Consider the following 25023-nt stretch of genomic DNA (forward strand, 5'->3'; position numbering starts at 1 on the left):
CTACTGGAAGTTTTTTTAAAAAAAAAAACTGATACATTGTTAGAATACTTCCATCAAATAAAATGCTTAGGGTATGTCGTTCTTTCATAAATGACTTTTTTTTTTTTGCAAGCATTCGGTAATTCATTCTTACTGGCATCAAGTAATATTCCTTTATACTAGGGTTAAGGTGAAGGATTTTTTTTTCTTAATCAGATAATTTTTTTCAGTGCAAAGAGTTTTTAAGTATACAGAGTTTAGGACAGACATCTGTAAGAAAATATTTTTAAAGAAGAGTGTTTTGAAATGTAAACAAGCCTTAGCTAAGCATATTTAACTGCCATAATCAGAACTGGTATGCATCTATCACATGGGGGTGCTTTATTCTTTTTCTCAGAACATTGTAACATTGTCTTAAATATTTTCTGCTTTCCCAAGGCCTTTTATTATACATGGCAGATATTCCATAAATGTTTGTTTAATGAAGAAATGAAAGAGTAACAACCCAATATACAAATGCCTTTAGAAAGACTATCTTAGCTTCCTTTAGCAGTTAAACCACTAATAAGGCTTACTGTAAAATACATGGCAATTGTAACCCGGGAATTGTGAGTGTTAAAGAGTCTGAAAGATCATCTACTTCAGTATGCATGTTCAGTTATTGAAAGTTAAAACTCAGTGATGTTAATATGCCTGGACAGTCACAGAGTTTGAGTTAAAAACAAAAACAAAACCACTTCCAACCCAGAGCTGTTTGAACTGGTAAAATCGCTTCCTGCTGTGGGTATGCATTTGGTCTTTGGTCCCTTACAATGCCCTGATAAAATAACTTCTTCTTTCCTTGTGTATATGTTCAGTTATTTAGAATCACTCCTAAAGATTTGTCATATTTGCCTTTTATGCTAAATCAGTATGGCTGTTAAATTTAAAAAAATTTTAAGCTGTGACAAATGATATCCCAACATAAAGTGTCTTCGTAGTATAATTAATCTAATTTTAGTGGACATAATATTCAACATGGCATAGTTCACCCAGTTAGTATGTCTCAGTTCTTTAACACAGAGATCTATAGGAATACATGGAATAAAATAACTGCACTCTTGGAAAGAGTTTTGTCTCTCCTTGATATAAATCAGGAAAGGCAAGGACCAAGTACTGAGAAATATTCAATAATTACTGGGATGAGTAGAGTAAGGCAAAGAAAGAGTTTTAAGTATTGCCCAGCTCTCACTTTGACTACTTAGACTTATATTAACTGAATGCCTACTCTGTGCTAGTTCTCACTTAAAGAACTTGTCATTATTAATTCACTTAATTCTCGCAACAATCTAGTAAGGAAGCTACTGTTATTATTCCCTTTATCAGATGAGAAACTGAGGCATAGGAAGGTTAAGCAACTGGCTAAAAGTTACAAACTGGAAGAGTTAGAGCTGTCATCTGAACCCAGGAAGTCTAACAGAGCCCATGCTCATAGTCACTGCATAATTCACTCTTTCCAAAATTTCCCTTGAAGAGCAAGGGGTCCCAAATGAAGAAGAATGAGAAAAGCATGCTAAAAGGAAGCAGCAGGGGATAAGCAAGACAATGAGAGGGATGGATTTAGGAACAGAACAGAGGTGAGAGTGAAGGATAGAGAGAACTCTCTGAAATGCACCCAAGTGGAAGGCATAGGAGATTTGTGTGTGTGTCTCTTGAGGGAGGCTGGATACTTGCTCACCTTTCTGAGGCTCAAGGTTGGGAAGAAGGGGAGAAATGAATAAGGGAAGGGTTTCTGCTTTGTAGCTCTGCCTCTTCCACCTGACTTCTGTCATCAGCCCTTTCTCCATCCCCATACTTTCCTCAATAGCTCTTTGCTGTGGACTTCACATTTAAGCCAAGACTGCAGGTCTCTTCTCTAAGCTCCAGATTCACGTGTGTAACTGCTTACACTGTATCTCCCTTCCTTGTCTGGTGGAAATGTTAAGCCTAACATGAACAAAATAGAACTTTTGGTTTCAAAACCCAATTCTGCTCCTTCTCCAAGCCATTGCATGATTTCCACCACCATCCCCTAGTTCATGCCAAAAACATAACAAAATCTTTGATTTTTTTCCCCCTTTAATGTTCACATCTCCACTATACATATGTTTTGCTGGCTCTACCTCCTGGCGACATATTGAATCTGGCTACTTTTTGCACCACTGCCCTGGCTCGTGCACAACCCACAGTCATTTCTCGGTCCAGTCCCACAGCAGCTCCTTCAGTGGTCACCCTCTCTCCACTCTTGTTTCTCTTCTCTCTGTGTGCCATAGGGCAGCCAGAATGATCATTTTTAAATACAAATCAGATTATGTTGCCGCAGTGCACCACATCCGCCCTTCCCCAGAGGGTTCCTCCTGCAAGCGGTACACAATACAAGCTCCTTATGTTAGTTTACTGATGCCCTGGGACTTGTCTCCTTTCGAGGAGACAGTTGCATCCTCCCTGTCTTCTCCTTTCACCCTTCATTTCCTTCACTTCACATTGACCACTTCAGCCTTCTGTCTCTTCTCTGAATCTCTCAGGCTGATTGCCATCTTGGGGACTTTTCAACTTCTGTTCTTGCTGCTTGGAAAGCTCATTCCCTAATCTTTATATTTAGGTCTCAACTTGGATGCCCCAGATCCTCTCTGATAATGTAGATCTAAGCTAAAGTGGTGGTGGGGCATACAGGGTAGGTAGTAGTGTGCTTATTTATATGTCTGTTTTCTCTACTAGAATATTCTGGAAGGGAAGAGCCCTGTTTGCTTATTTTTCAATGGAGTATCCCTAGCACATAGTTAATACTTAATAAATATATGTTAACAGAGTAATTGCAAAGTATTTGTTGATAAATATATGAAAACTACTAATGTACAAAAAAATTCAAAGTATGTGCTTTCAAGTTGCGTTTATCTAAACTAATTGGATTTATTTGAAATAATCACTTTGTGTACAGATAGATAATGTTAAGTAAAATGTGAAAACTTTGCTTTTATTATATAAGGGAACATTCCTCGACTATTACTTTATGTATGAGTTTGTTTTGCCATCTGTTGTTACATAGCCAGTACAGAGTATATCCTGGCTAAATTCAATGAATTTGTTTATGAATTTCCAATTGATGAAGTTCAAATTAATGATGCTTTGCTGGATAATTTGATAAAAATTACTTTTGTTTTTCTGAAATGTATAACTAAGAAGCTAACCATACATAGACTTTTAAAAGCATCTAAATATGCATAAAAATGCACACTAATTCTAAGAGAAAATAACATTTTTATAGGTTTACTGTCTTTTGAAAATTTGTTGTTTTTTTTTTTTACAGATTTCCTGTTTGTTACCAATTTCCTTCCTTGTGCATTCACTGACAGTACTGACTAGATGCACTTACAAGAGGGCCACACACATTAAAGAAAACTGTTACATTTATTAAAATGGCATCCACTTTTATCTTCTGGCATTAGGAAAAGGCAGTAATTTTCTCTGGGAAATGACAATAACGGCAGCAACTTAACAGTGGAAAGTAAGACACATTTTAACCCTGAATAGCTGTTAAAATGGTGTTCATGCTAAATAGCTCTTCAGAGATTGAAATATTTTCCATATAGTCCCCAGTTCTGTAGCCCAATTTATTGCCACTTACTTGATACCTCCTTTGTGGGGTTGATGCTTTCAAAGGGAAGAGTAAAAGTGAAGGCAATTTTAGGGCATTAAAAAGTTCTTCTGAGCCAGTCTTCTGTTTAGATTGCTTGTTATTGTGTGTTTTATGGGCAGAAATTTAACTGCATCTTGAGTAACTGCTTCAAACTGTCCTGGGAGCACAAAACTTTCAGTAGCATCTGGTAATAGAATGATGAGGGCCTCCCTCCCTCCTTCTTTCCTTTCTTCCATTATTTAACATGTTCTAGCACGTAGCACTGTACTAGTCATAGGGCAGCTTGGAAACAAACTGTAAGGCAAAGTTTCACCACATGGAGCCCCTGACTCATATCTAGAGAGAAATGGAAGCTGAAACCACCAGGTACCAATTCCCAAGGAACAAGTAAATAGGTGAATGACAGCACATATGTGACAAAATGCCTTTTCTCCCCATTTTAACCCTTATGTAGTGTTTGTGAGAATATAAATTAGTACAACTTTTATGAAAAGTTGTATAGAAATTTCCCAGAGAACTAATAATAGAAATACCATTTGATCCAGCACTCCCACTACTGGGTGTCTATGCAAAGGAAACGAGATCATTATATCAAAAAGACACCTGCACTTGTATATTTATAGTAGCACATTTCACAATAGCATAGATATGGAATCAACCTAAGTGTCTATCAATGGATGACTGAATAAAGGAAATGGAGTATATGTATATACACAATAGAATACTTTTCAGCTTTAAAAAGAATGAAATCATGTCTTTCACAGAAACATGGACGGAACTGGAGGCCACTATCTTGATGAAATAATTCAGAAACAGAAAGGGAAATACTACATGTTATCACTTAAAAGTAGAAGCTAAATAATGTGTATACATGGACAGAGTGTGGAATAATAATAAACATTGGAGACTGGGGCAAAGAGGAGGGTGGGAGAAGGGGTGAGTGATAAGTTACTTAATGGGAATACCTAATGCATGAGGGGCTTAACACCAACATGACAGGTTGATAGGTACAGCAAACCCTTATGGCACATGTATACCTATGTAACAAACCTGCACGTTCTGCATATGTATCCCGGAACTTAAAATTCAAAACAAATTACTTAATGGGTACAATATACATTATTTGGGTGATGGTTACACTAAAAACTCAGACTTCAGCACTCTGCAGTATATCCGTTTAACAAAACTGCACTTATACCTTTTAAATTCATACCAAAAAAACCCAAAAAACTCTTTGCTTTCCGAACATTGGGAGGTTGAACACATTTATGGTGATGATTTTCTGGTACAAAAGTTAGGACATACATAGACCCTAATAATTTTTTTCTGGTTTCTAAATTGATTTATGCCCAAACCATCATTTTAGATGTTCACTTATTTACTCTTTTATAGAAAATACTAAATGAAACAAAAATCACTGCTGTTTCGGAAAACACAGCACTTGCATGGCAGTAAAAGAACAGCACTCATGATTTTTTCATCAAACCCGTCTTGGAAAATGATTCAGTATTTTCAGCCTTCGTTATAATTATACAGGACAGCACATAGGTCTGCTTTTCTTTTGCTTTGAAATTACAGAGTTTTCTCTTCACAAAATAATGCCCTTTTGATATGGACAGCTGCTCGCTGTCCCCCACCTCAGGCTGCCCTCTGGCACCGCAAAGCCCTCAGTCAGTGTCTAACTGACACCTGCCCTGTGCATTGACACTGCCCTGTACCTGCTTCTGCTCCCTTATGACCCCTCCAGGGAGGTGGAATAGGTGGTGGGTGGGGCGGATGTTCAGGTGAAGTTTAACTTCCTTCCATTGGGCATTTGTAACCAAAAGAGAAAATTAACTTAAGTAGATTTCTAGCTGAGGGGACTTTAGGCTATATTCCAGGACTTTAGTAGTAGAAATGGTCCATATTGTGTAGACTCCCCAACACCTAATTCTGTGTGTGTCTCTCTCTCCTTGCCACCCCAGTGTAGTCCTTTCAGGCTGATACAACAGAATACCTTAGGTTGGGCAATTTATAAACAACAGAAATTTATTGCTTACAGTTTTGGAGGTTGGAAAGTCCAGGACGAAGGCACTCACCTCATAGGTAGCACCTGCCCTGAAGGGAAAAGGACTCCTGCAAGCCTCTTTTATAAAGGTGTTAATCCCATTCTCTCATGACTTAGTCATCTCTTCAGAGCTCCATCTCTTAATACCCTCACCTTGGGGGTTAGGTTTCAACATAAATATTTTGGAGGCACACAGCACTCAGGCCATAGCACTCCCCAGCAGGTGCTGTTTCTCTCTCCCTCGCCCTGTCCCTCACTGTCTCTGTGTGTCTCTCTTCCCCTCTCTCACTGCCCCCCTTTTCCCCCTGTCTCCCTCTTCTCTCCCTCCTCCACATTTTTGAGCCTGGTGAACATTTCAGACTTTTTACTGAAATTACCCACAAATGGTAGAATCTGACGTCATTTGAGAACCTGTCCAAAGTTTCCATCCGCAGTTTAATGTTCCATAGAGTGATTTTCAAATGGCATTACAGAATTGGTATTAGGCCCCATTTAAATACAAATCCTGTTCTGCCTGAAATAATGGAAAAGTATAGGTCTATGCTGTGAAATAATTTCCTTTAGGGGACTTTCTACATAACTGGTTGATTCCTTCATTCAGTAGAATTTTATTGTGCCAGACACTATTCTAGGCACTCAACTATGTCACTTAACATGATAGACAAAGATCCCTGTCTTGTGGAGTTTACATTTTGGTAGGGAGAAACAGACTTTATATAATACACATAACACATGAACAAGCTAATTTGTCTAATAGAAGGTGGTGAAGTATTTTGATGAAAATAAAGTAGTACAGTAGTACAGCAGGATAAAGCAGATCAGGAGTTGGGGGAGGCGGGGCAGGTGGCAGGATCAATGAGAGGACTGGGCAAATCCCAGGGAGAACTTGTGATTTGGACAAAGACCTGTAAGAGGTGAGGAAGTTAGCCGAACAACTGTCTGGAGGAAGAGCATTCTGGGAAGAGGGTACAACTAAGGCAAATCTCCTGAGGCAAGAAGACACCTGTAGTGTTCAGGAGCAGAAAGGAGGCCCTGTGGCTGGTGCAGAGTGAATGAGAGCATGAGGCCACAGAGAGAACAGGTAGTCAGATCACACACGGCCCTGATGGACTTTTTAAGAACTCTGACTAATTTGGAGCCAAATGGTGAAGCTACTCCAGGGGTTGGAATAAAGAAGGATGTGATCAGACTTAGCATTTTAGAAATTCCAAACTCTAGCAGCCATGGGTTTGGAATAGACCGTGAGTGAAAATAGCCCTGGGGGAAGAGGAGGCAAGAATAGAAGCAGGTCCTTTGTAGGAAACTATTGTGAGGTTGGATTCTCAAGATATTTTGGAGGTAGGGTCAAAAAAAAATGCCCAATGGAAGGGAAGTGGGGTGTGAGAGAGGAACCATGCATAATGCTAACATTTTTGTTAAAATGAAAGCGTACTAGCTGAGGCGTCTAAAACTAGGTCTAAGTATAAACATCCAAAAAGAGCACAAGTCTTTAAAAATTTCAGCAGTGGAGGAAGGTGACAAGACAAACAGATTCTTATCTCAAGCTGCTGTCACTTCCTTCTCCATGACTAGATTCCAGAATATGGGTCTTCCCAGCAAGTGCTTCTCAGCACCGCCTTTCCTTCTGCCTAAAACTCTCTTCTCCAAGATCTTTGCATAGTTGGCTTATTCATGTGAGGATCTTATTTCTCTGAGAGAGCCCTTTCCAAACCATGCTTCCTGAAGTAGCTATCTTCCCCAAATCTGTCGTCTGTCCTAGTACTTTGGTTTGTTCTGTTGTCTTTGTTGTACAAATCACCTTCATAAAATATCTTACTTGCTTTTTACTGCTTTGGTCTTCCCCACTGGAATGTGGGCTCCATAAACACCCAGATCATATCATTCCTATTGCTACTATGTCCCTAGGACCTAGAACAATATCTGGCACACAGCAGATAATAACCAATGGGTGAAGAAGTGTTTTAATATTAAATTACCAAATATTCATTAAACTCCTGCAGGGAACACAACCAGTCCGTGTTTGAGGGTTAGTGAAATATTTTCATGTAGCATTTTGGGGCAAATGTTGAAAACAACACTATAAGAAATAGGTAGAGAAGTCACAGATATTCAGTATGTGATTCAATGACAAAACAAGGTGAGGAAAAGGAAAATTGAAACAGACTCATAGAGCGGGAGAATTTGATACTGTAGAATTATTGGCCTTCAGAATTAAAGGGATCAGCCTAACAGTATAAAGAGGTAGACAGCTTTGCAAAAATCTCACTGAGCTTTCTCTGAATACCTCCAACAACATGAGCACATTAGGGTACAAAGCAGTATGTTTCAATCTTTGGCATTTCTAATTATTGGAAAGCTATTTTTCATTTCATGAAAGGAAGAATAGGGAGTCTTTGACTAGGCAGAGAAGAATGAGGAAAGTACTTCTGGCTCGGGGAATGTGTGGGCAGAGACAGAGTTAAGAGCTCTGGGCCACTGAAAGGGTTTCTGCATGGGAGGAAAGGGACAGGAAATAACTCTCATCTCTTGTGGGTGGGCAGAGAGAAAAGGTTCTGAGAAAAGTAGAAATTTCTTCAAAAATAGTGGACTAGAGCAAGATCTGATATCAATTTTAGCTTATTTAGGGCAATTAAAGCCCCACTAAAAATTCTATTTCTGTTAATAAGGTGGTATGAATTAAACATCCAGGCAAATCTGAAAGTGCTAGTTCCAACAAGACATTTTTTAAAATAAAAAAAGCATCAAATTTTAGTGAGAAATATAATCACTTATACTTGTGGAGTTAATATGGATTCTAAGTAGGAGGCTGACCTTTGCTTGCCTGAAAAAGAAAAACACTGTTTCAGAACAGTAATAATTTTTAAAATGTACAGTTCTGAAGTAATTTCCTTAGGGATGTGAAAAAGCCTGTGAATAGTGGGATTCATATGGAATGAGTGTCAGCCATGTCTTTAGAGCTTGAGATTTATTAAAAGTTTGTCTATGAATTGGAAAGCATGTGGCTATTGGACTGTTTTGCTGTGAAAGACTATCTTAGTCCACTTTTTGCTACTATAACAGAATATCACAGACTGAGTGATTTATAGTGAACAGAAATTTATTGGCTCACAGTTCTAGAGGCTGAGGAGTCCAAGATCAAGGAGTTGGTATTCAGTGAGGGCTTTCTTGCTACATCATGTCATGGCGGAAGGTAAGACAGCAAGAGGGGGCCAGACTCATCTGTTTTTTTGGGTCTTTTTTTTTTTTTTTTTTTTTGAGACAGAGTCTTGCTCTGTTGCTCAGGCTGGAGTGCAGTGGCACGATCTCAGCTCACTGCAACCTCCGCCTCCTGGGGTCAAGCAATTCTTTCGCCTCAGCCTCCAGAGTAGCTGGGAATACAGGCGCCTGCCACCACACCCGGCTGATTTTTCTATTTTCAGTAGAGACGAGGTTTCACCATGTTGGCCAGGCTGGTCTTGAACCCCTGATGTCAGGTGATCCATCTGCCTCAGCCTCCCAAAGTTCTGGGATTACAGGTGTGAGCCACCGGGCAAATCTCAAACACATCTTTTTATAACAGCACCAATCCCACTCAAGAGAGTGGAGCCCTCATGGCCTAGTTACTACTTAAAGGCCCCACCTGTTAATACTGTTAAAATGACAATTAAATTTCAACATGATTTTTGAAGGGGATAAACAATGAGCCAACACAGAGACTTAATTCTTAGAGAGCCACATAAAAACTAACATCTATAAATTCATGGCCACTATATAGTCTTCCAGATAATTTTCCTCCTATACACTTTTTTTTTTTTTGAGATGGAGTTTCACTCTTGTCCCCCGAGGCTGGAGCGCAATGGCAGTATCTCAGCTCACTGTAACCTTCACCTCCCAGGTTGATGCAATTCTCCTGTCTCAGCCTCTTGAGTAGCAAGGATTACAGGCATGTTCCACCATGCCCAGCTAATTTTTGTATTTTTAGTAGAGACAGCGTTTCACCATGTTGGCCAGGCTAGTCTCAAACTCCTGACCTCAGGTGATCTGCCCACCTCGGCCTCCCAAAGTGCTAGCATTACAGTTGCAAGCCACTGTTTTAGTTTTCTCATCTGCAAAATAAGTCAGAGGACTGTGTCACAAATTGAATTAGAAAACCTGTAAGGGGCCAGGTGCAGTGGCTTATGCCACTGCCTGTAGTCTCAGCACTTTGAGAGACCGAGGCAGGCAGATCACCTGAGGTCACAAGTTCAAGACCAGCCTGGCCAACGTGGTGAAACCCCGTCTCTACTAAAAACACTAAAATTAGACAGGCGTGGTGGCAGTGCCTATAATCCCAGCTGCTGGGGAGGCTGAGACAGGAGACACTTAAACCCAAGATGCAGAGGCTACAGTGAACCAAGACTGCCATTGCATTCTAGCCTGGGCAACAAGAGTAAAACTCCATCTCAAAAAACAAACAAACAAGAAAACCTGTAAGGTACATTCTACCTCTAAAATTGGAATTCAGAAGATGAGCAATTTAGTGGAATTCTTATGCATGTTTCTTAATTTGTTTTTCTTGCAAGAGATGCTGAGAACTTTGACATGTAGGTTCAAAGAATGGTTTCTCCTTTGAAAATGGGCCTGAGATTAACCTAGAGAACATTTTGAAGATGTCATTGGATTTTCACAACAATTTTGTTTGCTTCACCTTACTTTTCTAATGTCTAGATGCCTATAGGTTTCCCAGGGTGGAAAGAGAAACAATATAACTTTTGGGAGGTTTAAAGCAAATAGCTATTGGATTACCATGATTTGATGTTTGTTTTTTCAGATGTGTCACTGTGGGAAATAACCTAGCCTCTCTTCCTGTACCCTGATGTCCCTTCCTTTTCCATCACGTGATTGCTTTCCTTCTGTGCTTACGACAGGATCATTTTTGGTTTCTGGCCCAGGTCCACCTGTGGCTCTACTCATATCTCTCTGGCCTATCAAAATTCTACTGATGCATTTTAAGCTTGAGTTTCTCCTTCATAAGTACTACCGCCAATGTTGATTTTATTCTTTGCTCCTCTTTAACAGGATTTAGCACTAAATTTCAAATTACCATATTATTTTTTTCTCTCTTATTATATACCCCAACTGCTTATAAGTTTCTTGAATATAGGCTCCTTTTATAATGCATATATATTTATGTACTGTGTAGCTGAGAATTTGGCTATTTTTCATGCTTTTGGAGGCTCATTCTCAGAGTTCTAAAAGCCAAAATGGCATTCTGAAGTCTCAGTTTTGTGAAGCTGTCAGCTACTGGCATAAAATGTAATGTTCGATTTAAATTGTAGTATATTCAAATGCAGCTTTCTATTAATGACTTTATAATAAAATGAATGCCAATTCTTGTCAGACACTTCCCGTAGGTACAGCTGTCCATCACGTCCCCTGAGTGCACCGGGAGATCAGCTTATTTTATAGCTGACACCCTTGGAAAAGGAAAAGAAGGGAAAAAGCAGCATGGGGAAGGGGGTTGTAGTGGATGTGGTCAAATGTGTTCCAGCATCCAAAAGGCTTTCTTCCTCTCTTCCTCACACCATGAGAAAATTCTATCAATTTTTCCTAATGACTAACTATCAGATGTGGACTTGGATGTATCTTTTTAAAAAAGAGTTGGGGAGAGATAGCATGAGGAGAAATGCCAGATAGAGGTGAAGGGGAGGAAGGCAGCAAATCACACTGCCATGTGTGTACCTATGCAACAATCTTGCATGTTCTTCACATGTACCCCAAAACCTAAAATGCAATAAAAAAAGTTTCCTATATTTTATTTTATTCTGTTTTATTTAAAATATAGCTTACATTAAAAAACCTAATTATTGGTTATGCACTACTAATCAGGCTCAGCTGACCTGTGATCAGTAACAAACCTCGAAATCCCAAGGTTTTAACTAAACAAGTATTTCTTCATTCTTTCTCATGTCACAGTTGGGGGATTAGATTTTTTTAAATGGCTTTTCCTATAGGGATTTGGGGACCCAATGCTGATCTCACAGTATATTCCAGAAAAGTATTTTTCTACTCCACTCCCATTAAAGGTGTAATCAGTTTCTTTCTGAATAAAACAAAACAGCCTGAGTACTCTTATTTATACATGTAGATCAGATATTCTTCCTGTGTTTTACCCTCAGGAAGAGTGAATTCTTGTTCGGGTGTCCATTAATTGTTAAGTAATAATTGCAACAGAGGCTAAGAGCCTGGAACAATTAACAGGACCTTCTGAAACACTTGTAATCTAAAAGAGAATGTGTGTTCTCAGAAACTTATTAAGGCTTGCAATAACTGGCCTTATCTTCATCCTAACCCTAGAACAGTGCCTGACACAAATCAGTGACACAATAAATGTTTGTTGAATGAATGAACTCAAAGTATTTTTGCCCTTGCCTTCACTGTAAAGCTATGTTTTTCATTATTTCACCTGTTTAAAAATATTCTGTCTCTTCTTGTTCCAGACCATATTTGCAGTGAATGCTTTAGAAAAAAGATATAGACATGATCTATTGTAATTCAACATTAAAAGTGGGAGTTAGAGAATATTTTTCCAAACTCAGGAATTTGCCCCATTTTTTTCCTGAAGTGACATAATACTTTCATAATGTAAGTAGAGACTTGGTGAAAATATCAGATATATAAACTGCAAAGATTTTGAAAAGAGAAATAAAGGGGACAGAAGATACTCACTGAATTAAAACAAATTTCATTCAATAGCATTTTTCAAAGATCACCTGAATCAATCTGTGCAGTCTTTTCATCTGCTTTAAGTATCACAGCCTTAGAGATAGTGCATCATAGGGGCAATAAAGATAAGGTGTAAATTGTGAACAAAAAAGAAAATAACTTTATTTTTGTGTGGTTTAAATAGAATATTGTGGATCAACTTTTCACTTGGATGGCCTTAGCAAGTGGTTGTTTTTCCAGAGGAAAGAGCAGGGCTTGCAAAACAGTGTAAATCAGGCAATCTACATTCACATCTTGATGATCTGCAAATCACTTATTCATTTGCAAGAGTAAAGCAGACTCAGGAAATCAATAACTTTGCTATTCATTTATGCTGCATACTTTTTTCCCTCTTTGGAAAAGTCCATAAAGCAGAGTTTTAACATTTTATTAAGCTAAAAAAATGAAAGGATAGCTTTAGCAAATGTCTTCAATTTTCTTTACCTGTGTTTCTATTATATGAGAAATGCTCAAAGCTAATCCTTTCCAATGATGTGAGGTCTATGGGTCATCGTGTTAATGTTAGTGATGGGGGCTTTCTGCACGCAATTTTGGAAAACAGGTCTGCTCTAAACTAGCTCATTTCTGAATGAGCTTAATTGTTGTATTCATAAATTAAGGACTGATAGTATATATTTTAGAAAAGAAAATGTTAGCTCATTGCTTTGGAGGTCACAAATATGGAATTGGGTTCATATAAACTATTTCCACATGAAAACAATTGTGTTTTCATGATGCATTTAAGATCATGGCATTAATATTTTTCTAACTGTGGATCCTTAGGGGCTCCAGACACTTAGGTGCACTACCATATTGCTTCTTGCTCTTTTCGTGTGTCTGAGGCTGAAGAACATGAACACTGAACAGGTTCTTCTGCTTCAATATTAACTATGGAAGTGTTACTGACAGCAAAACCATATGAGTCTGCAGCAGTCTCAGTTCTTGCCTCCTCAGAAGAAATAATTTTACTGAGGGGCATAAAGCAGAAGGAGAGAACAAGGCAAATTTTAGAGCAGGAGTAAAAATTTCTTAAAAAGCTTTACAGCTGGAATGAAAGGAAGTAAAGTACACTTGGAAGAGGGTCAGGTGGGCAACTTGCGTGATCTAGGGCACTGTTTGACCTTTTGACCTGGGGTTTTATACATTGGCCTGCTTCAGGAGTCTCATGTCCCTTCTAACTTGATTCTTCCCTTGAGGTGGGCTGTCCGTATGTGCAGTGACCTGCTAGCACTTGGGAGGGGAGCATGCGCAGTGTGTTTACTGGATATGTATGCATGCTCACTTGAAGCATTCTTCCCTTAGCAGTCTAGCATTCTCAGAGGAAAGCCATATACCAGTCAAACCTGCCGTTTTTCCACTTAGCCCATGCTTGAGCCCACTCGCCCAACTCCAGAGATCTTATTGGGGAACTGCTGATCACCAGTACCAGGTTTTTTCCTATCTACTGGGAGACTGGCGTTCCGTGGTGGTGGCTGCAACTAATTATTGTTTTAGAGAGACAGTTAACAACCACCTGACCATTGCCTGATGGTTGCCCAACATTCTTGATGGGTGGGCTGAGGGGAGCTCTCTCCTGCCCTGCTCTTATTTGACTAGCTACTGATATAACAGAAGTGGGCTCTGGAGAAATTCTATTGCTGTGTACCTTTCACTGCACCTGAAATATGTTTGTTCTTGTATAATGAATGAATTGCAACTATGTTACTATGTGATGACCTTGAATATTTTCACTTTAATGAAGCAGAGTTACTATCAGATTGTTCGTAGACATAAAACTTCAAGTTTCTTGACTTGTGACCTCTTTTCCTGACATAAAGCTGTAAACTTTAGAGTTTCAGTATGGAACAGAGACTGAGCGTGATAATGATCCTGAGCTTTCAGCACATGCCTGAGCTCATGAAGAAATGAAAACAAGAATCAATTTCAGGTCTGAGCCTGGTTTACCTAACCATTTGTGAAAAACTTGGATCTCTGTCACAGTCAGCCAAAATCAGTCAAAATTCATTCTAACTCTAAATAGCTCTTTGATGGTTTTTCTGTCAATTACTATAGGTTTTTGAAAAGGACAAATATTTTTCTTAAGACTTGAAATTTTTATTGGGGGAAATAAAGGGAACTGGATGTTTGAAAAATTTTGTTTTTTGTGTTTTTTTAAAAAAATGGGGCTTTATAGTTTATTTTGGTTATAGTTAACATTACAAAATAGTCTTGTATATGTGAAACAACTGATTGACAACTCAAAATGTACAAAATATGGAGAAAAGAAAGTATAATTGTCTTCAAGATGCCTTTTATTCTGAGACTGGTTGGTGTACAAAAGCCCGCAGTCTCACCACCTATAATTTTCTCTAATACTTTTTTTTAAATTGACCTCAATATACTTTATTTCAGAAGAGGAAATACTAAACATTTAAGAAAGATTTATAAAAAATGATTTGACTTTGGTATTTGTTCCATCTTAAGACGATCCAATTTCAGAAATATTTTTAAAAGTCTTCCCTCTGAAATATCTCAATTCTCAGTGATTAAAAATAGCTAAAAGGCCTTAGAGCAGTGGAGAGACTGGATTTTGGTATTAGATCCAGGTTTGAATTCTGATTTTTGCCCTGTTCTAAGTATGTGTGATTTTACTAATTAATAATGATGTTGGACTGCTTTTCTTAGGTTTATTTGTCTTGTGTGTTTCCACTTCTGAGAAATGTTTTTCATACCTTTACTTGTCTTTTCTTACTGGTTTGTAAGAGTTCTTCATAGAATCTTAATGCTAATCATCTGTCAGTTGTGTGTACTACCACCTGTAAATATACCAGTTTGTATCATGTCTAATATTTCTTAACATTGTAAAATTGTTCAAAACTGCTTGTAGTTTCAGTGACTTCTTGTTTTTCTGGGAGGTAATTTTTTTTTCTTATTTTAAATAACAGGCTAAATAGCCACTATCTGATTTGAATAAATCAAGCCAGAAATATCCTGACAGTGCACCAAACAAGACCTGTGTGTATAATGTGAGTTCTTTCTTTTTAATTTTAGAATCAACCTTGTCCTATGTTAGGCAGCTGGAGGCAAGAGTAAGACAGCTGGAGGAAGAAAATCGCATGCTGCCCCAGGTGGGTGACTTCCAGAAGCTCATAGCTAGTCAGTGCCATTTGAGTTGTAGCATTTTATTTGGAATTTAAAAGCTCAATGACGTTTTCTCTTTTAAATGATAGAACTCATTTTGTAAATAGCCATTCATCAATGTAGAGTGTGATTATGTTCCATGATGGCCATCATCTTATCCAGATTTCTAAGTGTTACTAAAGGATGCAGATGTCTGAAATGAGAATGTGAAGTAATTTTGAAAGGAAAAACAAAGGAAAAAGATAAAATAATGAGAAGTAGAAAATAAAGACACATCGATAGTACTACTCATATACATCATGCATGCAGTTTGTGGATATAGGGAAGGTGCTCTTATTTAAATTGGAAATTTGCTAATTTCTGAACTAGGCAAAGCTGTAGGTAGTTGGAAGTTTTCACATTTTATTAAATTAGTACATTCTAAAATTCTTTGTGGTATAATTAAACTCTTTCAGTGCAACAAAGTGATGACAGTGACAGTTTTTACTTTGGGACTTCATTTCTTTCCCCTTATTAAAGTAAAGTGGCACTTTTTTCCGGGATATTTAATGTCTTCCCATACGTTTTGCTTATAAAATCCTTTCCATGGGCTGTTAACTTTATGAGAATGATGCTGGTTTTTTGTGGAGGTGGTTATCAGAAAATGTTTTGTTGAGGAGTTGAACAGATCTGATTCTAGGTTGGTTTCCTTTCCAAGCATGTAGACAATAATATATTTTAATATTGATAACAAGAAGTTTTCTAAGAAATTAGTCACTAGGGTTCTTTCTACATTCTGGTGATTATTTCTATTTCATAAGTGACTAAGGGAAAATTATACCACAAACCACTAGTAAGCAGTAGTTTAAATAAAATGTTAAAGATTGGTTATATATCGGGAGAAGAAATTTGAACATTAATGCAAAGATCTTTTAGAAAGACATTTTAGATCTTTTTAATCTTGTTTTGTTTTGAACTACATTTGCTCATTAATGATGATTTGCGCTATCAGGTACTACACATAAGAATGCCTTTTTTCTTTCTTTCATTGTGCAACAGTCTGCCCAGAAATCATGAGATTCAGTAAAATAAACCAATAGCAGTTGTACCCTGTTTTTCAAGGGGAATACATTCCAAGACCCCAAGTGGATACCTGAAACCGTGGATAGCACCAATCCCTACAATACTGTGTTTTCTCCTATACATAAGTATATATGATAAAGTTTAATTCATAAATTAGATACAGTAAGATTAACAACACTAGTAACAAAGTTATTATTAGTAACTTATTTATACTCTTAAATTAAATAAGGGTTTCTTGAACACAAGCACTGAGTTACTGTGACCATTGGTCTGATCATCGAGATGACCATTAAGTGACTAACAGGCAGGAAGTGTAGACAGTGTGGATACATCCCAGGTGGGATAGAGCAAGGACAGCATGAGGTTTCATCATGCTGCTCAAAACAGCCTACAATTTAAAACTTGTTTATTTCTGGAATGTTCCATTCAATATTTTTGGGCCCTGATTGACTACAAGTAACAGAAACTGAGGTTAAAGGTGGACTTCTGTATTTCTCTCTCTTCTCAAACTGTACATGTATTAAAATTCGTGATGACTGAAGAGGTTATTTGTGTCATGAAATAAAACACTACTGGTGGGTTTGTTGTTTCTTTGCTCTTCATTATTTTCCTTTTAAATTTTTTTCGTGTTCCTTTTTGCCTTTTATTTTAAATTCACAGTATGACTGTGCTAAGGCCCTTGACTGAAAACGTCTAACTTCTTACTTCCTACAAAGAAACCTACAAAATATAGTTAGTTTATTATGCATGGTTATGCCATTTCTCAGGCAACTGGGAATGTAAAAGAAATAGGAAAAAAATCCAAATGATTTTTGTTTCTTAGTTTCCCTCTGAGAAGGAATTGAGGCTGACATCGAACAGCAAAATAATAGTATATATGCCATCTTATAAAAAAAAGAGGCACAACAAATGTGAAAATGATGACATGGTTGATTTTTAAAAATCTATAAAAATGAGTATTAGAAGTCTTGAAGGAAAATCAGAAGAGTCTTTATAGTTGATATGTGTATGTATATTTGAATACTTAGTACTTGCATAGTTAAGACTAAGCAAGATTAAACAACTACTCAATTTAAAGTGTTCAGTTATATCCTTTTAAATACATTACTGTTTTGCTACAAGGAAGGTTTTGGTTATTTTGTTTTGCTTCATTGTTTTCTCTCTAAGAAATGGCTAAGAAAGATCATGTTTTATTGATTCTAAGATGTTATTGATGTGGGATGCACCATCAGTATAAGTAGCATTACAAAGGAAAAATGGTACCAGTTATACCATGCCAGATTCTTGCTGATTTCAGCAGTGTTACAAATGGCAAAATAATGTTTTAGTTTTAGTTAAACAGCTATTTACTTGTTAAAGTAATTTAATGCAAAGAGAACCCATTGTTTGAAGTATGCTATTGGACATGTGCAAAGAATGCAACAGATTTGTCAATTCAAAAACAGTATTTCTGTTAAATTTCTGTATCAGAGAGTGGTGCCTTCATTTACTACTGAGACATAATAGAAGTACCAGTTGCAATTACACCTATAAATACAAGCTAACGTGAACGCAGACAGTAGGTAAGACCCTAGGATGGAACACAATAAATGGATCTCAGGACAGTGAGCATTATGTAAAGAGAATTCTCATTGGAGACTGAGACTTGGGCGGTATTAAAGGCATTTGCCTGTACCACTTGTTCTTAGATGTTATTGATACTATTACAAATAATGTATCATGAGATTTCCCCACAGAAACTGTTTTTAACTATGATGTTAGCTGATTTGCAAGGTCAATTTGATGAGACAAGCTGACATCCTTCCATAAATTAATCTCAATATTTGAACACTTGATTTTCAATTATAAGAGTTTGTTCACTATGCCTTGATTAGAAGGTATTCCTTTTCACTCCAAAGCTTATTAATGCATGTCCATTTGTCTTTGAATAAACAAGTAAGAATTGGTAGTTGGAATCCCAAGAATATAAAATACCTTTTGAAGCTGTAGCCAGGATTTTTGCTTTTAGTTTAGAGTTTAGACTAATTACATAAAGCATTGTCCTGGAGGAAGAAATCTTCCTCAGTGCTCATTTTTATTCTTTATATAAAATTGTGTATAATGAAAAGAAAGTCACAAATTTGCCCTAGCAATATAAATATTTAAAAATAAACAAAATGAGTATAATAAATGCTTGGGGATATCTCACTGGTTAAATGCAAAGACCTCAGTTTTTTCATTTGTGAATGATGGGGTTCTTCTCAGCTCTTACATTTTGTGGGCTCAGGTGTAAATAAAGGGTTGGGCCCATGTTTTATACATATGTGAAGTTTTCAAGTCCCAGAATGGGGGGCTCTTTATTCAAGAACAGACCAGATAAAGGCAGGGAACATTAAGTTGGTTTTATCCAGTGGTGAAGAGGAGCCCGCAGGAAGTGCTGATGGAGTTTCTGTACGCCACCATGGCAGGTCATCCCCAGTGAATGTAGAGCTCCTTGCTCTGCCGTGGTGTGTACTGTGTCCTACAGGAATCACTGAGCAGTATTTTAAATCCAGTTTGTGAACACAACATTTCAAAGGTGTCCTAAGGTAAGAACTAGTCTTATTATTTTTAGAAAATGCTGAATTGTGTGCTAGGTATTATTATTGAGAAGAAAATGCCTCTTAAAAGTTAGCACAAATGATAGTTAAAGGTCACTTGAACTTTTGGATATTCTTCCTGAGCACATAAACAAATGGAAACATTTTTTTAAAGATCACAGTTAAATATTTTTCAAAGAATTGCATATAATTTCTTACAATACACATAATACACATAATGCTAAACTGCTCACACTGGCTGTCAGTTCCACTGCATGCATATGGGATGTGATGTGAGCCTCAAACAAAAATTGTTTGTTATTTAAATAAATGTAGCTGCTGTCTATGAGATTTTATTAACTTTTGAATCCAGTGAGATGGTGTCACTCTCAATAATGTAAGTAGGTGTTTGAAAATAATGACATAGTAGGGTGTAAAGTAGTTTTAAGGAGTTTTGTATTAAAATAAAAAGGGACAGGCCTATCTTCTACACGTTCTTACAAATAAATACAGGCTTTCTCTATATAAAGAATCATCGATTTCCAGAGCTGGATAGAACCTTACATGTCATACAGGATAACCTCCTCTTTTAGTCAAGGTGTATTGGGTTCACAGAGGTCAGGAGCATCCTCCTGTCAGGCAGCTAACTAAGGTCAGACGTAAGATGTAGGCCTAGTCAGTGTTCTTTTTTGTTTGTTTGTTTTTGACATGGAGTCTCACTCTGTAGCCCAGGCTGGAGTCCAGTGGTGTGATCTCAGCTCACTGAAACCTCTGCCTCCCAGCAGGTCCCATTTCAAGCAATTCTCCTGCCTCAGCCTCCTCAGTAGCTAGGATTACAGGCACATGCCACCATGCCCAGCTAACTTTTTGTATTTTTAGCAGAGACGGGGTTTCACCATGTTGGCCAGGTTGGTCTTGAATGCCTGACCTGCTGATCCGCCCGCCTTGGCCTCCCAAAGTGCTGGGATTACAGGGGTGAGCCACTGTACCTGGCCCTATTCAATGTTCTTTCCATCATGTGCACAGTGCCTCCCTTAATTGGTTCATACCATTAGTATGATTCAGTGTAGTTAAGCTAATAAACCTATTTTTATCTTATTGTCAAATTTGTTTTTTTTAAACATTTATCTTAAAAACTAACATTGGATCTGCTTAGCCATGTGAGGTTTGTTAGACATTTATTTTATCCCTGCTTGACAAGAAATGTTCAATTTTTCTTAACACCATGGTATACAACATAAATGAAAAAAAATGCATTTTATAGGGTCTTCTCCCTGACACATCTCCAAAGTACTTGAGAATCCTAAAGGTTTATTATATACATACAAATACCCACCCCTGTATGGAAAATTCGTGCTTGACAAAATGTGGTGAGAGGGAACCTTTTGGTTCAGAGTGAACTGGAGGAGGGCAGTGGGGGAAATTATAAGTTACAGTAATCGTTTGAAAATTGAAATTTTGAAATTAAAATTTGATTTTTAGCCCAAATTCAAAAAGCTTGCTTAGCTCTTTCTACTCATTTCATTATCCTTTCCTTGATGGTCACAAAGATTTTTTTAATACAGACGTAGTTGATATGTTTATGTGCTGCATCTGCAGTGAAGTCTATTCAACTAGAAAATGTCTTTAAATGGATAATATAGAATACCTACCTGATGATTTTATTATAAATATATAGTGCTACCCTTTAAGACATCAGTTACTATTCAGATGTAATGCTGATGTAAAATTATTATTATTAAACTATTCTCACCTATTTTGTGCTGATTTGGGATTTTGCATCATAGAGACTTGACTAGAGACATGAATAAGCAGCTTGCTGTAGCTCCCAAGTCAATTAAGTACATTTGTTAAAAGTCCTATCAGGAAATCTGTTCTTTTTGATCAAATGCTCTGGCACTAACATCTGCTTGGAAAGCAGTATATATTCCTTGTGCCCCCAAGACCTTCCCCAGAACAAACCATCCACCTCTTGAAGCCAGCATTTGCAAGCCAGTTTCCAAATCCGTAAAGGCACCCGGCACTGCCTGCTGTCATATACCTGCACATGGGCTGTGGCTCCGCAAACCTGTTTGAAAGGCATAGTAACTCAGATCACGCCTGAATGAGCCCTTTCCAGTAACTATTTCTATTTCTGTAGAGCTAGCACACACAGTAGAGTCTAATTTTAGGAAGGGAAATGAAAAGTCTCCCTCTCAAGTAATTTGGTTACAATGTGGCCTTGCAATGCAGTCTTTCATTGCCTCAGGAAGAGGCAAGGCAGTTAGTTGCCAGAGCAGTCTCTGAACAAAGGAAAAGAACCTGTCACTGTTGCCAGAAGTGCTGAGAAGGGTACCCATGTAGAAGCTAAAGAAATCAAGCTCTCACTTCCATGGCAACACAGCGCAGGTCCAGCATTACATCTCTGGAGGCTTCCCTTACCTCACCTCCCTGCTTATGCAGAATTACCAGCAAGGGGCAGAGAAGGGAGGCTTCTCGCAGACACATGGTTCCCCTTATGTGTGTTTCCTTGTTTGCTGTGGAGTTAGATATGAATCATTTTGCCTCTTTATGCTTTTCACATTTTTTGACTTTGTTTTGCCTTTGGTTTGTTTTAGTCTCATAGGGCCATAGATGTATGGCTCTTTTAGGGTTGGATTTGCTCTGAAAAAAAAAATCTGTAACTGTTGTACAAAAACTGTCACAGAGTAAGGCTTTCCAAGCTCCTTAAAGCAAGTGGTGGTATTCCTCAACTGTTATTTGCATAGAAATTACCATTCTGGCATTCCTGAGGAGAAACTTGTGCAGTATTATACTTTTTTTCTCATGAAGAGCGACCCTGATTATGTTGCCCAACCTGTGTAGAATCTGGATGCTACTGATAGGAAAAATTAGTTAAATCCATTAAGGATTGGTTGCTGCTGGAGTCATACTTGGGAAAAAATGGACTCCACCAGATGAATAGTGCTTATGGAGCACTGTTTTCTCTAAATTGCCATAATTTATGTAATTAAAGGAAAAAGGCTTTTATGTGTAGTTCAATAGTGCTTTCAGGGGACAGATGGGAGCAGCACAAGTGATGTGGGTGTGTTGGAATAAAAGAGGTAATTAGATATGAAAAATAAATTTATGGAGAAAAAAATCATACTGGAAAACCTAAATAAATGGAGACTGGATTAAGGGAAAAGCTAAAGTTTGTCAGAGAAAAATGTCAGAGAGAGTGTAATTCACAGGAAAAATGTCTAAGGCAACATGAAGGCTCTCAAAGTGAGGGGGTTCATAACATTCTTCAGAGATTTCCTCATATCTGAGGGTTCTTGTTTGAGAATCTCTGATATATGATGAGAAATCTTCATTCTAATGAGAGAATATAGGTGGAAGAGAAATGAAAACAAAATATGGCCATGCTGCTGATTAAACTTGTTAATAGAATGATTTAAAAGGTACTGAACTATTTGGGACTGTGTTATCAGTAATTCATATTTAACAGTGTTGTCTTTTTATATCTACACTGGTATATTAATAATTCTATCACCAGGGTACATTCAAAACATTTTTTGATTTGTAATAGCCATAAAAATGTAGCATTATTGTTACCTGTCCTTGACAGAATTTTTCACAAAAAATTGTGGGACTTTATCAGTCTTAGGTTTGACTGTATAGTAATATCAACTAGAAATGTAGATACTTATGAGAAGCAATACTAAGGAATATTTGAAAAAAAAATTGAAAAGGAATTATAAGAGAAACTAATGTTGGCTTGAACTTGTAGAAATGGTTTTTTATTCTTCTTTTGCTTAAAAAAATCCAAAATAATTCCAAAAATAAAGTTAAAGATGAAACAGTCTTCTATTTTCCTTCCTTCGCTCCCTCCCTCCCTCCCTCCCTCCCTCCCTCCCTCCCTTCCTTCCTTCTCTTTCTCTCTTTCTTGAGACAGAGGCTCGCTCTGTCGCCCAGGCTGGAGTGCAGTGATGTGATCTTGCCTCACTGCAACCTCCGCCTCCTGGGTTTTCAGTGATTCTCCTGCCTCAGCCTCCCAAACATGGTGGCTTACACCCACAATCCCAGCACTTTGGGGGTCGAGGCAGGCAGATCACTTGAGGTCAGGATTCAAGACCAGCTTGGCCAACATGGTGAAACCCCATCTCTACTGAAAATACAAAAATTAGCCAGGCGTGGTGGTGGGCACTTGTAATCCAGTCTTCTGTTTTCTAATAAGGTAAGGTAACAGACTCACAGAAAGTGGAAAACATTGTATAGTTTGAAATGTAGTTAATTAAATCAATATAAATATCATTGAATGATACCAAAAAAGCAGTAAATTATGAAATCTTGGCCTCTAGGAAGCTTGTAAAGATGCTGTGATTCCCAGTAGAGCAGTCTTATTTTGATCTCCATTTCTGACTAATGGAAAGGAAGCATCTAAACTAAGCTGCCCTCCTCTGTGGTTCAGAGACCTTTCCTACAATGGGATTTAGGCACTTTTCATTTAAAAGTCTTCTACTTTTTGATGTTTTCTTTCCTGTAGCCTGAGCAAAGTGAACATGCTCATGACACATTAATAATTAAAGTTGGTGCCTTCTAATGATTGGTAATTACCTATATCCTTTACATATAAAGTGGACAAATATAAATATAATATAGGCAATATCTATGTTGCCTAAATATAAACATAATATAGATCAGAAATATTCACTTAATCCATCTTATTGACAAAATGAGATGGATTAAGTGAATAAATTCATAAGTGTTTTAAGACTTTCTTTCTTTCTTTCTTTTTTTTGAGACAGGAACTCATTGTATCGCCCAGGCTGGAGTACAGTGGCACAATCTCAGCTCAGTGCAACCTCTGCCTCCTGGGTTCAATTGATTCTCCTGCCTCAGCCTCCCGAGTAGCTGGGATTACAGACGTGCACTGCCACACTCAGCTAATTTTTTATTTTTAGTAGAGACGGGGTCTCACCTGGTCTCGAACTCCTGGCCTCAAGTGATCTACCCGCCTTGGCCTCCCAAAGTGCTGGGATTGCAGGCATTAGCCAATGTTCCTGGTGAGACTTTCTTAAATTACATTTTAAAAGCTGTCATTGTATGAAAAATAAGCAAAACATAACTGAGCCATGTCTAGGAAGCTGAGACATAGTCAGCAATGACTTTGGACTCTGAGAGTAATTCAGAGAGGCACTGTGAATTTCTAGAAATAACACTGAATAGGGGTTACAAGAACTAGTTCTTTGCCTGCTCTGTCTTTAATTAGCTGTTAGACCAGGTAGACAACCCTAATCTCTCTAAGCCTTATATAGCTTGTCTATAAAAGAAAGTTGTCACAGGTGATATGGAAAGTCCTACTCAGCTCTGCAAATCTATGACTCTTTATCCAGAGAAAGTTTGTATTTATTTATAATGAATATACAAGACAGGTGTGTTCTTTTTATTTTGATGCTCAGATTCCTTAAAACAACTTTACACCATATTAGGTCTTTAATTTACAAATGCCTACTTACATCATGGGGGGTTACTCTACCTCACTGGATTCTAAAGTTAATAAACTTCATTAGATAACTATTAAATCTATTTAAATAACATACAGTGATGGGCATGTATGTTTAAGGCTCAGATCATATCAGATACACAGATAGTATGCTCATACACAGTCTAATTGGTATTGGCTTTATGTGTATTTGGAGAGATAATATGCAGTCCCCTTAATGTTTCTTTCTATTCTTCATATAAAATCATTTATAATGAACGTAAATGATTTCCCTAACAATATACATATTGAAAAATAAAATGAGTGTTTTAAAGGCTTGTGGATTTCTCTCTGGTTAGATCCAAAGAGCTAAGTTTCCTTCACACATAAGTGTGGTTCCTTTCAGCCCTGAACATTCTGAGACCAGGTGTAA

The 25023-nt window shown here is 37.6% G+C and overlaps 1 protein-coding gene across 6 annotated transcripts in view; it reads left to right on the forward strand.

The window, feature by feature from the left end:
* The window catches only part of CCDC85A (coiled-coil domain containing 85A), a 193733-nt gene that overhangs the window by 137010 nt on the left and 31700 nt on the right, over positions 1-25023 (forward strand). For 5 of the 6 annotated variants that reach the window (XM_012477262.3, XM_021672866.2, XM_021672867.2 and 2 more), the window contains exon 3: positions 15435-15511. The exons of the other annotated variant lie outside the window; for it this stretch is intronic. In XM_012477262.3, coding sequence (XP_012332685.1) covers positions 15435-15511 — 77 coding nt within the window. The remainder of the gene's footprint in view (positions 1-15434; positions 15512-25023) is intronic. 6 annotated transcript variants of the gene reach the window in all.

Source organism: Aotus nancymaae, unplaced genomic scaffold (assembly GCF_030222135.1).
Source record: "Aotus nancymaae isolate 86718 unplaced genomic scaffold, 86718_ANA_hifiasm-v0.15.2.pri h1tg000057l, whole genome shotgun sequence".
Classification (NCBI taxonomy): domain Eukaryota; kingdom Metazoa; phylum Chordata; class Mammalia; order Primates; family Aotidae; genus Aotus; species Aotus nancymaae.